At 43.7% G+C, this 16,294-nt stretch overlaps 1 protein-coding gene across 3 annotated transcripts in view; it reads right to left on the minus strand.

The window, feature by feature from the left end:
- Positions 1-16,294, minus strand: part of bcorl1 (BCL6 corepressor-like 1) — a 19,205-nt gene continuing 2,911 nt past the window's right edge. Inside the window, exons 1-12 of one of the 3 annotated variants that reach the window (XM_017698422.2) lie at positions 14,580-14,745; positions 9,465-9,553; positions 6,696-9,344; positions 6,373-6,499; positions 5,772-6,233; positions 5,358-5,566; positions 4,837-5,097; positions 4,462-4,628; positions 4,068-4,213; positions 3,496-3,573; positions 3,071-3,245; positions 1-674 (exon numbers count right to left, since the gene is read on the minus strand). In XM_017698422.2, coding sequence (XP_017553911.1) covers positions 359-674; positions 3,071-3,245; positions 3,496-3,573; positions 4,068-4,213; positions 4,462-4,628; positions 4,837-5,097; positions 5,358-5,566; positions 5,772-6,233; positions 6,373-6,499; positions 6,696-9,344; positions 9,465-9,470 — 4,596 coding nt within the window. In that variant the 5' untranslated portion in view covers positions 9,471-9,553; positions 14,580-14,745 and the 3' untranslated portion in view covers positions 1-358. Of the gene's footprint in view, positions 675-1,607; positions 2,421-3,070; positions 3,246-3,495; positions 3,574-4,067; positions 4,214-4,461; positions 4,629-4,836; positions 5,098-5,357; positions 5,567-5,771; positions 6,234-6,372; positions 6,500-6,695; positions 9,345-9,464; positions 9,554-14,579; positions 14,747-16,294 lie in introns of those variants that run through there. The other 2 variants (XM_017698425.2, XM_017698423.2) reach the window with 2 other exon arrangements.

The following is a 16,294-nucleotide window of genomic DNA, read 5'->3' on the forward strand; positions in this document are numbered from 1 at the left end:
GTGTGTGTGTGTGTGTGTGTGTGTGTGTGTATATAAAAAAAGTAACTGGATAGTGAAAAATACCCACAGATCAGGACCTGAAAGCTACTTTGCAAGCCTTCTCTAGCCATTCTCTTGGGGGTGATTCCATACCAAGTTAGTCTCATAGGTCCCTTTCCACTACTGTGAAGGAAGATGTCTGGGACAAGGGTGTCTTCTGAGAGAAACGGAGCCTTTTTCTGGCGGACACTGAATGTACAAAGTGCTGGTACTGGTAACATGGCATCAGTTGCCGAGGAAAGAGGCAACCGCACCTGTGGACGGCTCCTTGCTTATCCCTGGACGTGGTATGGAGGGAGTGCAGAAGGGGGAGCTTTTGCTATCGGCCTGAGAGCCTGACTGTTGCATCTGAACTCTCCTCCTCATCCTCCTTTAGAAGCTGTATAGAGGAGCCCAGCAGTCCCTGCAGCTCTGGCACACAACGCACCAGATCCACCGCCTCTTCATCTTCCTCCTCTTCCTCAGCTGGTCGGAGCTCGTCAGGGGCTACACACGTCTGACTAACCGTCATCTGCCTCCAGAGCTCCGTCCTTGCGATGCTTGCCACCTCAAACTGAGGGTACCTCGCCCGGAATATCCGAGCAGAGACCTTCAGCCGCTTCAACACATCCGTCAGCAAAAACCAGTTGCAAAAACTGTTAAAGTAAGTAGAGACAGTTAATGGACTTTTATTATTATCCTTTATTACAATGCTGGGTAAAAGTCAGAGAGCACCATTTTATTTATTTATTTCTAGTTAAACATTATTCTTTTGTCAGCGTCAAGAAACATTTATTTAACGAAAAAATAACACAAAATTACTCAACAACTAAATATATAAATTTTAGTATTTAGTAATGTCCACCCTCTGTTTTTAATACAGCTTCCATTCTTTTCGGAATGCTTGCTTTCAGATACATTTAAAATTCAGTCTTAGAAGTTGGTTGCATTTAAGGAATAAGGAATGTTTGGGTGGTAATGACCGAAAGAACGAGATCGCGAATACAAGCGGCTGAAATGAGTTTCCTCCGCAGGGTGGCTGGACTCTCCCTTAGAGATAGGGTGAGAAGTTCGGTCATCCGGGAGGGACTCGGAGTAGAGCCGCTGCTTCTTCACGTCGAGAGGAGCCAGTTGAGGTGGTTCGGGCATCTTGTTAGGATGCCTCCTGGACGCCTCCCTAGGGAGGTGTCACAGGCAAGTCCACTGGGGAGGAGACCCCGGGGAAGACCCAGGACACGCTGACGTGACTATATCGCCCAGCTGGCCTGGGAGCGCCTCGGAATCCCTCCCAGGGAGCTAGTGGAAGTGGCTGGGGAAAGGGAGGTCTGGGCTTCATTGCTCAGGATGCTGCCCCCGCGACCCGAACCCCGGAGAAGCGGAAGATGATGGATGGATGGATGGATGGATGGAATGTTTGGGTGGTTGATTGTGTGAATGACTGTCTTTCTAAAGTGGACCATATTGTCACATAACGGAACATAGCGACATCTTTGGGAACCTTTTGCTGGGAGGACACAGCTATAACTCATTTGTTTTGAAAAACAAAATTAAATAATTTTAATACCTTTTTCTCTATCTGAATATATAAAAATATAACATATAAAAATACCATTTCCACCACACAACAATGCACACACTCAAATATAGCATGCATTCATGACTATTTCACGCAACAGATTGTATGTGATATATGCTTCGAGACTGCATGGTGCATGATTTCTTCTCAATGTGGCTGACTATCAGCTCATCTGTCCTCTAGCCCTTCATCAGCAATCGGTTTTGACTCTTTCCAACAAAGTCTTTAGGCAGTTCACAAGCTCTGTGTAATTAGGTAAAATATACCCATTTAAAACAGTAAAATCATTGTTGAATAATGTAGCATGTAATTAAAACTGCAGTTCTTGTGATTTGAAAACTGTATTTTCAATATTAATTAATTATTGAATTGTTCAGCCCTATACTGGACTAGCGTGAAATAACCATTTTATTGTGTCATGAATTTCACATTGCTCTAACATGGCACAGTAGCCATCACTTCCACCACTTAACTGTACTGCTTCTGCAAGGCTAGTTTAAACCCATAAGGGGTCAGTAAAGGAGAACATTTCCGCTATAGTTTCATTTCTAACTGGTTGTAAAAAAACACTGCCGTAGTGTATTACCATATTGTTTCAAAAAGTCACAAAACAGTATGTGTGAGTGTGTGTGTGCGCAACAGCCACTCTCATATCTTACATGTTTAGATGAAATGCAGCAACATTAAACACAGCAGAAACTCTGGAGCTGAAGACAAGTTTCCATTTTAAAACCGTTCAACATTGCAGACATTTAATTTGCTCTGTTAATTTCTGAAAGCATGGCACTTTGCAGCAGGTTGTAAATTCTGTCTCTCCATGGCAACTCTATGATAGTAAAGTAAACAGAGAGTGAAAATGAAAAAAAGAACTGGATCATTAATTTAATTTAGCTGATACCTAATCTATTAAAATGCCAGTATCATACATCCCTAAATGTAATATCTCAAGACAAAGACATTCAGACAGTTCATGACTTTACCTCTGTGAATAAGGTACTTATTCATACCTTGAGGAAGGTCTCTGATTTTTGCACAGTACTGTATGCATCTTAGACAAGTTGTCGCTATTGAATACAATATAATTTTGAACAATATAATTCTCTGTTCCTAACAACAGAGAATTGTTATGAGGTGAAGTAAATTAGAGCTTGAGAGCATGTTAATATAATTTATCAAAAGATCTATGGAAATTGCAATGAAGTCTGCCACTTCATTATGGTTTGAGGTCTTTGTGTTGCATTAATTGTGTCTTCATGTTGCTTTGAAATGTAATGTTTTGCAATTTTGCATTCCTACCACTGTATTTTGGACTGTGGCTTATTGTCTTTGTGCTGCAGCTTATAGTCATGTACACTAGATCAGATAAACCTTACTGTTCGCAAAAGAAATTTGCTTTGTGCCATTACTTTACAAAGAACTATACACATATACATGTGTACAATACATGTGTAGGTTTGGATTGTTGTGGTCACTCACCCCTGTGTTAGTGATACTTGAACATGGTAACACGGTAAAAGGGGCTCAGAGGAGAACTCGAACAGAAGGCAGTCCACATCTGAATCCCTGTCCTTCCCTAGCTCTCTACATTCCTCCCCATCTTCCTCTTCGGGCTGAGACAGCAGAAAATCCCAGCAGGCCTCCTGATCGGTCTCTGAGAAAGGATGGGCAAATGCAGATTGAAGGACAGGACAACACATGCCTGAGTGGTGCCCTCTAGTGGACAGTCATTAAAGTATCTGCCTATACCACTGCGGACACTAATTACGGAAATTCACTCTGGAGATGAAAGACTGTCCTAAACTGTGTGTAGCTATTGTTTAAACTTCTTTAATATAATCTCAAAATAAGAATGCTGGTCACTTTTACAAGTCAACAAACAAACTGGTTTATAAAGTTCTTACCAAACACAGAGCTGCTATAGAAATCCCACTGTAGATTTGGATCCTGATCAGTGCGTCCCTCCAGGTCAGTGAAGTACTCTAAAAGAAAAAAGACATTATTGAATTCAATGAAAATAACTGACTTATATTTATTTTCAAGTCTTCTGCTCCATTAAGAAGTTGTATTTATATGTGTTTTCACAATTAATGCAACTACTAAAATAACATTACTTTTAGAGCTACTGACAGCTAGACTTTGCAGTTCTTCTAACCACTGCTGAAACTGCCTTTGAAAGTGGTCACAGTTGGCAATTTTTCAAATTTGTACAGATTCTACAAAAATGTAGCGGTCAAAATTGCTGAATAAACCCATGATACTCAACTTTAAAGCAGGAATGTTTTGATTTTTCACTTTTTCAAATTCTGAGGAAAATGTATACAGCAATTTCACTAATATCAGGCTTTAAAATAATGTAACTGATCATGATTTAGATACAATTGCATAATGCTTGCTTTTTATGTTTTACTCAAGTGTCTACTGTGATGTCCAAAATGGAAAATGAACTGGGATTTAAATGGCATGTGAATTTTACCTTTAAGGAATGCTTTCATGCTAGGGCTTTGGGCCAGTTTAACAGCTGTCTGTCCAGAGTAGGTGGCTAATGTCGGATCTGCCCCATGGTTCAACAGCATCCACACTGCCGCCAGGTTATCAGCTGCCACTGCATCATGAATAGGGCTGCGGGGATGCAACATTAACAGCTTAACGCAGAGTAAACATAATGTACACTGAATACTACGAAAGCAGAAATCCAAATCTTTTAAGTACTGTTGTCTTTCCAATGACACTGATTATAGTGGACTGGTAATTTAAGGTTACACTTCAAAGAATTCTGATTCCTTTATAAAAAAAAGGCACTTTTATTACATCTATAGCTGACTGCACTCTTAACTGCTCTCTGTCTTTGGTAAATGACAGCAGCTCACCGTGTCCCATCCTGGGCACTGCAGTTGACATCCGCCCCATGCTTCAGTAGCACCTGCACAATGTGCGTCCAGCCACGAGCGCATGCCTCATGCAGCGCCGTGTAGCCGGCATTGTCCCGACGGTTCACCTCCCGTACATCCTTCTCCAGGCAATACAACACCACTTCCTTTTGAAAAAAATCAGAGAATATTTAAAATCTTGTGTAAGAAGCACAAAACATTACACTGTATACAGTGATCAGACACCACAATTCCTTCCAGCAAAATATCTAATCCATCCCAACCCAAGCATAAAGCTTACAGACAGCTGATGTATTTTTTGCTCTTTAACCATATCATGGCCAAGGAATTGCAAAAAATATATACTAAACCTACCTGGTATCCCAGTCTAGCAGCTCTTTGCAACAGTGTCTCTCCAGCATTTTTGTTCACAATCAGTCGCCGGACCTCTGGGGGTACTGGACGGCTCGGGGTGGAATCAAGAGTCCCACCCCTCCCAGGCCCCTTCTTTTTAGGCACAGGAGATGAGGAGCCCTTCGGTCCAGCAAAAGGAGTAGACTTCTTGATGACAGGGCTGTCCTCATCTGCGGAAAGGGAAGAAGAGCGCTTCCCAAGTAGCCCTCTTTTGGTCTTAAGCTAGAATAAAAAGAATAAATGAGAAATTCATTGAGAAGGACATGACATTGAAAGGACAGCAGCTGCCTTGTGCACTGCACTGGGAGAAGCCCAGCTGCCATGTGCGAAAGAGAAACTAATGGCTTTGTACAAATTCCATCTGCCAGTAGGGGGCACCATAAGACCAGCTATTAAGATTAAAAATGTCACAAGAAGTCGCTGCCATTAATCATACTTCAAGTTCGTGTATGACAATAAAAGTGACCATTTATGAAATCTACCTTTTTTTGCTCCTCAGTATCACACAAGTGCTTGCTCTTGAACTTCCTCTTTCCTGGAGGTTTGTCATTTAATTCTGGGGAGGTGGGGCTCTCTTGGCGTCGCATGGTCCCTGAGCGGGTGAACAGGGACCTCCTGGGGCTGAGGTCGGGACTGGGTGTTCCACTTGTCAAAGTGGCACTGAGACGGGGGTAAGCACTTGTCTTCTCATCTGCAAAAATTTTGACAAAGACTTACTTTCGAGTCTAATTCGCTACTTCAATTTTATAACAGGATGAACATCATAATTAAGCATACCTTCAATCAAATAAAGCACAGGTTATACTTGCCTAGTTCAAAACACAATTAATGCAACTAAAGCTTTACTACATTGCCTAAATCTGTTGAAATGTTTTGGGTTTTTTTTTTGCATTTACCTGTATTCTCATCTTCTTCAGCACCTAGCCTCTCGTCTTTCTCCCCTTCTACCACCTTGTCCTTCTCTGTGATGTACTCCCCATTCTGGTATTTACGGTTCCTACAGCGCTTTCTTTTTTTCATTGATGCTGTGTCTCCTCCATCTGCTCCCTTGGCCTTATCTGCACTGCCCTCCTCACGCCGGGGATTGAGCCGAGGCCTTCCCCGCGGCCGACGGATTGGGGCTGCTGGAGTGTGACTTGGTGGTGGTGGGGAAGAGGGGGGATCTGGAGGAGGAGGTGTAGGCGGAGAAGCAAAACTCCAGTCTCTCAGCAAAGCCTCATCTGTGCGTCGACGAGCTCGTCTCAGTCGCGGAGAGACCTCCTCCTGAGACTCAGGCTCTTTGCTAGGTCGTCCAGGGCTGCTGAGAGAGCCAGGGTTTTCATAACCCTGGGTACTGCTGATTGGGCTGCTCTCGCAACCTGGGGCAAAAGAGCATGGACAGCCATACAATCAAGCTTCACCATGAAGGTACGTGTTGCAAGGTACTGAAATGAATTGCTAAGGCATATGGAAACAAGTTACATGATGTGTTAAGAAAAACATAAAAATGAACATTACCAGTTTTGTTTGTGGCAGCACGCTCCATTTTAACAGGACTGCTCTTCCCTTTGCGAATCTTGCTCCCTACTTCAGGGGCCCGTTCCTTCAGTGGACTTTTCTCCACAGCAGGTAGCACATCTTTCTTCTGTTAGAACACAAAAACATTCAAACTGTGTCACCTTGTCTTACCTGAATTTGCTTGTCTAAAACTACAATTAATATTAGTAAAACAGCTGTTAATATTTAGTTAAACAACCACATGGGAATAAATACACTTATCTTAAAGAACATCACGATATCAAGGAAGATTAAATAAAGATTTTATAACTAATACAACTCACTTTTTTAGAGGTAGGGCCTTGCATGATTGTGGCACTCTCCTTCTCCTGCTGTTTTTTTATTAGTGTTGCAGTCTTCTTCGGTGTCACAGGAGCCGTCTTATCCTTAGTGTGCTTTCTTGCTTTCTTTTGTTTGGTGACTGGTATTTTTCCTTTGGAAGGGCTATCCTCTTTGGCACCATTTGTTTTCTTCTCTGCTTCTGTTTCTGTTATAGCCGGAGTCTGAAGAACAGATAAAGCCATCCCATCCAGCTTAGAATTAGCAGAGGGCTCCACCTGTGCTATAAACTCTTTTTTTGTTATGTCCTCCTCAAGGTCTCGGGCCAGTTTATTCTCTTTTCTGCCAGTTTTAACAATACTGGAAGCACATTTTTTCTTGGGGGTGCTGAGCTTTGATCTCTGGCCTGCATCACCTGTCAAATTTTCAAACTGCTTTGTCTGTTTGTCATGTTTCTTTTCTTTGGACACAGTAACAGTTGTGGCCTCCTGTGTGTTAACTGGTAGTGTGACATCTTTAGGTGGGGAGGTTCTGTCTGGTCTGGAGTCCTGCTGTTCTGAGGTTCTGGATGGCATAAAGCTGGTGGCCACACTCTGCAGTAATGGAGGGTTCTGACACCTGTTGAGCAAGCTTGCCACTTCAGACTTCCTGGACCCCACAGCAGACAGATTACAGTAGTTTTCACCAGTGAGTGCAGTGGTCTCAAGAGCTTTCTGCTTGACTATTGACTCCAGGTTGGACAAAGGGGACTTGGTTTTCTCCCATTTTTCATCCTCTACTTTAGTAGGACTTATTTCAGAGCTATGAAACAGGGGGGTCTCACAATTTATGCTGCCTTTGACTTTAGATAGACCTTGTGTCTGACTTGGTGGTTTCAGCACTGATGTCTCCTGGGAAAGAACACTAGGCTGTGGCCATGATGAATTAATAACTGAAGGTGCATACCCTGCTTTTCCACCCAAAGACTTTCTAGGTGATTGTGAGTTTGCTGTAATGTGTAGCGGTGTGGATAAAAGCTCCTGTGGACCAAGTAAAGAAGTACTAGCAGAATGCTTGATGCCTTTATTTTGCTGGGCTTTAACTGTGCCTGGTGGTGCCTTCTTACCCCTAGAAGCCAACTGCTCTCCTTGATCAATAATGGAAATAGTCTCCTGTTTAGCAAATGTCTGAAGATCTTCCACAAAAGCAGCACTTTTGCCATCTTTGCTACGTAGGGTAGATGCTAGTATAGGGCTTGCCACGCCTACATATGTACCTGGCAGATTGTTTAATGAACCTTGTGATGAGACTTTGCCCCATGATGCACTTGGTTCTACACTGTGGTGATTGCTGAGTTTTGAGGAAGATCTTTGAGGTGCGCCATTTCGTTGGGTGTCTGGTAAAAGTGTGTAGTTTGTGGCAGTACCAAAAGTGGCAGTCTGAGGCCTTTTGGAGGCATGAATGTTCTTCTGATGAGGCTCGATGGAGCGGTGCTCAGTGGCAGAAGTTGGGCTATTCTGAGCATCTTTGATGCTTTTTTGACGTTTTGATTTTGAAGACAAATCAAGGGGTACATCCCTTGCCTCTGGGGAACAGGAAGCATTGTGCTCCTCAGTAGATGATGAAGGCTTCGGTTTCAAAAATGCCATGGACTTTTCAACCCCTCTGTACTGTGGGCATTTTTCTACAAGGCTAAGCAACCTGCTCTGAGTGCTAATGTTGGCTAGTGCTGAGCTACAGCAGATGGCAGCGGTGGGAGAGATGGTGTAACGAGTTGGTGGGGCTGAGCTTTGTGAGGGCTGTTGTACTGGGAGAGCAATAGCTGGGCTAGCAGAAGACGACACTACGGATTTGTGCTCTCCTACATTTTTGCAGCCCTTAGCATTAGACACAGAGTCACTTCTGCCTTTTGATGCCGGTGACAGAGGTTTCTTCTCAGGAGCAAGGCCTCTACCCACAGAAAAGTGATATGGGTACGTTTTGAGCCTTGGCGTCATGCTTGCGCCAGAACTCGGCGCTGGACAGTCCTTTTGAAACTGACTAGCTGTGGCTTCTCTCAGGGCGGCAATCTGGCCCAATCCTGGAGGCAAGGTGATCTTACAAAGAGGGGAAGAAAAGTTAGGGGAGGGCAGGAAAGCAACAGGTTGCCCTGTCTTAAAAAGTGTTGAGCACTGGAATCCTGGGGGAAGGCTGATCACAGGCTGGGTGTGGCCAGGGCTATGAGGAGTTTTCTTATTTGGGTTGATGCCACCATGAACAGAGTTCACAGAGTCCTCTGCACCAACTTTTATACCACAAGGCCAGTGGTGAGTGGGGTAGATGCCAGCACCATCAGCCTTGGCTTTGGGAACCTCTGTCCTATCGGGCAACGGCGTGCTCAAAGGATCAGTGCTGAACACAGGGGCATTGTTGCAAGGTTGGGAGGGAGGGACTTCAGGACAATGGTTTGAATTGCTGGCCTTGCTAGCCTTGCTGGCCTCTGAGCAGACACCAGGCGTTTTGCAGCCTGTGGATGTCCTCAGCTTGTTCTGCTGAGTGTGAGGAACGTCTCCTCTGAGTTCAGGAGGCAGTGTCTGCTGTGGATTCCCCACCATGCTCTCAGAGGCCTGGGCAGGGGCACTGCTCTCTCTGCTCACTGTGCCTCCATCCCCCACACTCATTGGCGAGGGATCCACCTGGACAAACAAAGAATTGAGGAATAAGATAGATATGAGACAAATAAGATAAGCTCATACAATTCTAAATAAAATTATTAAAGATGCTATGGTCATCTAATTATACATTCAAATTTTCACCTGCATAGGCGTTCGTTTCAACACAGCATTCCTCAGGGTGTGCCGACAGGTGTGTGTTTACAAGATTTTCTTCTGTATATGGCACAGAGCTTCAAATGAAAAGAAAATACCAGGTATAAGAAACAACTCTGATTAGATAACAAAACTTTCCAGAAACTCCAAAATCACAACAATTTAAAATCGTATCATTATTGAAATATTCATAGCAGTCCATGCAACATCTCTAATAAACACTGATCCTGTTTGTGTCCATGTGAGATTATAAAATTCATACTTTACCATACACTAAAACCTTCTAATCCATACCACTGAGAGTTACATTTTGTTTGATCTGACTTTGTTCAAATCTTGCCAAGAACATGAGGGTAACAAAGATGTTGTGACAAGCTCAGCTTGTTTTTCTATTAATGATTACAGTATTCCACCAATATTTGATTTGTTGAATGTGCTAATAATTCAACTCATCATATCAATAATTCAATACAAATTTACTATCAACATTTATCAAAATGTTTACCTGCATTATGATTATTTCCTGTTGCGTTTTCGCTACTGTTTTCAGAATTCCTTGTCATGAAATTAGGTTTTTCAAGTACCTTTCCACTAAGCAAAGCACCAAACTATTCCCTATTCTGCTCTATTATATGTAATGTAAAATATGTCTATTTATATGTTAATTCATAAAAAAATGTTTGTGGATTTACAATGCTGTGGGTTCCAGATGGCAAAGACCATGAATTTTATTTAATGGATCATGTAAGCAAACTCAAACACTGTGAAAAACATTTTGCTAAACTAATTAAGATCTATAATGGATGTTTTAACTAGGTGGTACTGCTTTATGTTTTAAACAAATACAACAGAAGCAAAAGGGTTCAGCAAAAAACAGAGCAGTGAAAAACAGGTGCAGGGTTCGTTTAAGTTATTCACACTAACTCAGGAATACAAAAAGTAAGAAAGGTTCTTTTCAAAAGATGTCACAATTTCCTTTAAGTTCAGATTTAAGCAGGAATAAAGATCTCTGTGGTGATGTAATGTATCATCCGGTTTATAAGGAAACCAACAAAATAATAATCCCAAAAGGTGCAATAAAAGGTGCTTTGAAAGGTGCACTGATTTACGAAAGTGATATTTGCCATTGTTCTCATCTAATCTCAGTAGTGCAGCATTTGTGATCAGAACCCAGTGGGAAGGCAAGTGGCTGCATTCCTGGGGTGGATGGACCCCAGTAAGGGTCAATAGGGTCGCTGAGGAACAGAGCGGGGGGACATCCTGAATCAAGTTTTCAAGAATGTCCACCACCTTTCTGCAGGCAGCAACAAACCCATACTGCAGAGTTGTCACAATAATACCATGTATTATGGTTTGAAATCTTAGAATTAAAAGAATTGTATTAGTAAAAAAAGTGAAACTGTAACTGAAAAAAATATGGCCATTGACCAGTAATGTGGCAACAGGGACTGACTACCCAGGGTCCATATTGCATTTTTAAACTAAGCAGTACAGTACAGCACAGTACAGCTACAAATCTGCACCAAAACCATCTGCACCTTGATCGAGTTCTCTTTAGCATTAGAAGTAAACACAAGTTTACTCAGTTCTAGGTAGCATTTTTTTAATGGCAGTCATCTGACTCTAGTACACAGCATGATGATTCTGTGACAGTTACGATTGACCAATCAGCAGTGTGCACCACTTCTAGCTCCACCCATACATTCTGACTAGGTATGCTTAGTACCCCAGCCAGAAGGGTAATCAAATGAAGGTAGTCAAGTACAGTGCAGCTCACTGGGCAGTGGAAATTACAAAAAGAATTCAACAATCGCAGATTTATGACTCTGCTCATACCGCACTACTCGGTAGAGAAACACCATAAGTTGAGGAGGCCTTTAAAGGGGCTTGGACTAAATTTTTTGCTTTGCTGTACAATTTCAAACTTAAGGGGGGACCAGAAGGTTGCATTTGCACAGGGCCCAAAAATTTGTGGAATGCCAAAAAGAGACATGGAGGAGTCAGACTCTATTGCTCTGGCACCAACACAAACAAGATTGCATGTGCATGACAGCGGGCCCCTCTTGGTGCTCTCCTTCAGAACAAACATGATCAACAGTGACTTAGCTTTGAACACCACTGCTCAGGCCATGCAGCAGGAATAGTGGGTGCTGCATAGTTGGCTACTGACTGCAGCCATCTTTGTACACTGCAGTTTGCTCCTTTATGCCACTCTCTATGCTCTCATCACATCTTACCTGTTGGCAAGTAGTAACCTAGTCAACATGACCTAAAAGCTTTGGAATTTACAGAACGTCTATATGTAAAAACATATAGCAAAAAAAACAGATGGTGCACTTTTCTCCACAAAGAATAGCACTTTTTGTCACACCCAACATGAACACTCACATTGCTCCTGCTCTACTAAGGTAAATGTGTCAATACTTCAAGGGGAATTGCACCTATTTTCTCCACAATTTCTCCATGATTAAATCATCGAGATGTAAAGTCATGCAGAATGATCTGATGTGAAATAGTGCACTGTAGAGAAAGTTACCTAGATTTATTTACAATGGTGGTGATAGGAGCAGGAGCTGCAATGTCCACAGCACAAATATTATAGTCATTTTATTTGCTATAAAAACCTTGATAATGCTGATACTAGTTTTAAAAAAGTCTAAAAAGCAGTAAGTCACTTTTTTTTCCTTTGGGTACTATTTTGCCTCAAAACACTCACATACCTCTCCACCACTAATTTGGAATCTAAAAAAATAAATGAAAAAAATAACCCTCTCCTTTCTAACCTAATCTTACCTGAAAACAATCACAAAATCATCTCAGACATCAGACTGTGTGTTTATAACAATTTAATGCAACAATTTTCTTCAAGGCTGATTTTAGAACCATTAAACTCTTATGGTATCTAGTTCATATCACTACCACAATGAACACTTCTGCCTCAGTAAGTTTCATATTTCGGTTTATTTCATATAAAACCACCGTGATTGACTTTGCTTATATTTTAAAGCTTTAATTATACAGATATTTTTTAAAAATCAGTGGAAATGTCCTTTACCCCCCCCCCCCCCCCCCCCCCGAAGTAATCATGAAGTACTCAAAGTACTAGTGCTATGTTATGAGATTAATTTCAAGATTTTCTTAGAATAATAGTGAGAGATGGTGTTTTCACAACATCTCAAAGAGCAGTCATACAACTAAGCAAAGAATCTCGGCTTCAACAACTAAGAAGCATGGTTACTCGCCCAAAGACAAATAAGTAGAGTAACAACAACGCAGGTTATAAAACTCGCCAAAGAATCGGTTTCCTATAGTGCTCTAGTGTTATGGCAGGTTTTGGGTAAGGACCGTTGATAAGATCAAATTGACTGGAAGAAGTTCATCTGGCTCTCTACGTACTACATATCAAAATAAGCACTGAAAGATGTCATCCTCAGTTAAATGTTCTTCTATGTCTAACTCCAGCTCTGAAGGACCAGCAGTGTGGTGATTTTCCTACACAAACACACCTAAATTCATCAGCTAATTGCCAGGCTCAGTTGGTGTGGTAAAAGCTGGAAAATCACCACACTGAACAGAATCCCCTCGTTCGGAGTGGCCGATCGAGACTGCAGAAACACCGGAATTAGGGTTTTTTTTCACGATGTCTCTGAAAGAATCAAACAAGCGCGTGCAGCAGTCGGACCGGACGGTCAGCGGAGCTCACAGCTCTCTCTCCAGGTCAGATGGAGCGGAGCCATGTCTGGACCAGCAGCGATGCTTATTTGTAAAGTTCAGGCTCCGCTGTCAGCACACACGAGCTCGTCTCGCCGACACACTTCACGTAAGAGACCCAAAGCGAAGCCTGAACCACAAGCTCGAGCGCTGCACCCAGTGGACAATCTACCAGGGTGGCTTTATTGTGCTGGTACGAACCTGCACGTCGCCAAAAAGCGAGGGCTGAACACGGCAAAGCCACACGGTCTCCGCCTCTGTAGTATGGAGCCGGTGGCTCTGGGTCCGCGGGCTGCGCAGCCCTGAGGCTCTCACAGGCACAAAGGAGACCGATCCGAGAGCCGAGTGGAGAGAGACGACGAGCACAGGTGATCACGCCTTCGCTGGGATAAAAAGCTCGTCGGCAAGAAAACAATATCCTACTGCTCCAACTCTGACCAACCCGGCTCGTCGACCGAGCTCAAGGCTGACGAACAATCGCAGGCTCGCACACGCACACAATACAGGAGAACGGAGGTGCCGGGGGGTGGGGGCTTCGGTCTGTTAAAAATAGGCTAAAAGCACCACAACAACAACAACTCCCCGAGATTCACAACCGACTGAAAGGGCGAGGTGCACAAACACACCAGCAGCACAATGTAGGTCTCCTGCGCGGGGATTATCCGAAAGAGAATTTGCTGCGCGGAGCGCCACAGCCAGCCACACTGTTGATGCACTCGTGCGGCCACAACGCGGCCACAAACTAACGACACGTTCCCCCCGTGTAGCCGGCTATCAAACAGAGCCCGAAAAAGCCACAGATCCCTGTAAACTGAACAAGCCGAGTCGTGTTTGGCAGTGACCACGACGAAGTAGCCCGAGCATGACGTCTTTTCCCAAGGAGAGCTGGCTGAAAGAAAGCGAGGGAGACAGCATTTAGAGGGTGATATCACCTACATGAGGAAACATCGTACTTTTGGCTGTCTCTGCACATTCCCTCATGGGCTGCTTGAAGAAAAGACATGAAATAACTGAAGGTTCGTGTACAACGAGCACGTTTAGGGATCGCTAACCACCGCGTGTTACTCGGACCGCTCGGCGGAGCAAGAGCCATGTTCGTACTTAGCAAGGTGTTCTAAATTGAAGCTGCACATTCAGCTCCCTGCGCAGCGAAGTCTCCTCGAAGCAACTATCCGTGTGCATTACCGCTGCCTGTTAGAGACTAGCCGTCTGACCGCGGACGGAAAAAAGGCTCCGAAATAGTGTTTTTGTCGGGCCGCTCTGGGACTGAACATGTTCAGAAACGTGACACAGCCCCCCGAACCGAGCCTCGGTCTACAGCCCTGAATAATTCCAAAAAGATCATTTAGGCGAGCGAGAGAGCGATGGCAGGAGGTACAAACATTCACCAACCCGTCTGACCGACATTTGGGGGATACTGGTGCATCGAGAGAAAGGCTTTACTCCCGTCGTATCCGGCGGTCGCAGTTCACTAATCCCGACGATTTCGGTTCCGAAAGTCCGGGGGGGTTCGTCAAGACAACCCCGTAGCGTAGCTCAGCCACTGCTCTGGTGGGAGAGAGGGGCAGATGGAGGCGCGCCGGCGCTGGGAGTTGTAGTGTTTCTAAACCCACGCCCTCGCCGTGTCAACCCCGAGCTGGGAGGAGCGGGGACTGCAGGTACCGGCATGCAACGCGGGAGTCCAGCCGCTTGAGGGGGGAAAAGGGGGGTCGCAACGGTGCGCTAAAACTGAAAAAAAGCCCTTACCCAAGTAACAAAGTGAAAACACGGCGCCTAAACCAAGCAGGTTATGCGTCCCCAGACTCCGCGCGTGTGATACAATGAGCCCCGGTGGTCGCAGAGGATTTCTCCTGAGACTACAGGTCGCGTTTATGAAGTCTATTCGAGGCGGGCAGGCACAACAAAAAGAGTTGGAGAAGGTGCTGGTCGGTTGAAGCGTAGCAGCGGAATGAACACGCGGGGCCGAGGGCTAGTTCAGCTCGGCCATGAGAGTCAGGGCTGGGGGGCGAGCTTCGCCTTCAGATATCGCCCACGGTGAACGACGGCACCCGTAACGCATCCCTCAGTGTTGTTTCATATTTATTAGACTCGCCTCCAGAGAAATTCTCTTTAAAGAACTTGACTTCAGGCAAGTCCACCCCTCTTCACAAACCCGCAGGTTTTGTAACGGTCGTTCTTAAGTTTCTGAAGAGCAGATTAAAAATAAACAAATAAAAATCATACCGACACTAGTTCACCCGTTCTATGTTTAGACAAATGCCCATGATTTAATTAGCAATATTCCATAATATCATAATACATATTATTCTTGCTGTGAGCCACATTTTATGTCGTTTAAATGTAAAATATTAAAGGCTTAAGTACTCTGGTCATGACGCGTTTACAGACTGTGGTAAATGCTACACAGGCTGCGAGAGTCCGGAGGAAATATAAATTCAGCCAGTAGACTCCCATCAGTCTAATTTCAGCTCATTTACAGTCCTGTGCTCCCCTATATGAACATTTATACCTGAAATGCACAACAGTTTAAATCTGTGTGTTTATCGGGAGATATTAGTTCAGAGAAGCTATCTGACCAATGCAGAGCGTTTATAAGGCTTTCAGGAGCTACACCTCAAGGTCACAGCAGCGGTAGACTGTGCCTTAGTATGAGTTCTAATCTTCATTATGGGAAGTTGACTTAAGCCTCTGAAAGACCATTCAAAGTATAATAACAAAACCAAATATTACATCGGTCTGTTGTCAACAGACTACATCTTTAATTAATCTCTTAGTTTTGTTTTCCGTAGATCACTAGTTATGAAAATCATCCTGCAGGATAATTCCCAGCCAAGGGTCACAATAGCAAAAGCAACACTCACTGAAAGTTATAGCATGACCTTATGAGTTCATTATGCCCATTTTCGCATCAGTACCAACATGTCAAAGTGGCCGTTTCCTCAAGGCGGCCTATACATGTTCACATGTTCATTCAGTGAGTAAAGAATCAAAAGGTGCTTTGTGTTTTGTTGGCATATTTCTGATTCACTGCTGCTCACGTGTGTATACACACAACTTATGACATCTGAATTTAAAGTCACCACCACTGTTAAATCAGTGACTGGAGG

This window comes from Pygocentrus nattereri, chromosome 8 (genome assembly GCF_015220715.1).
Source record: "Pygocentrus nattereri isolate fPygNat1 chromosome 8, fPygNat1.pri, whole genome shotgun sequence".
Taxonomy (NCBI): domain Eukaryota; kingdom Metazoa; phylum Chordata; class Actinopteri; order Characiformes; family Serrasalmidae; genus Pygocentrus; species Pygocentrus nattereri.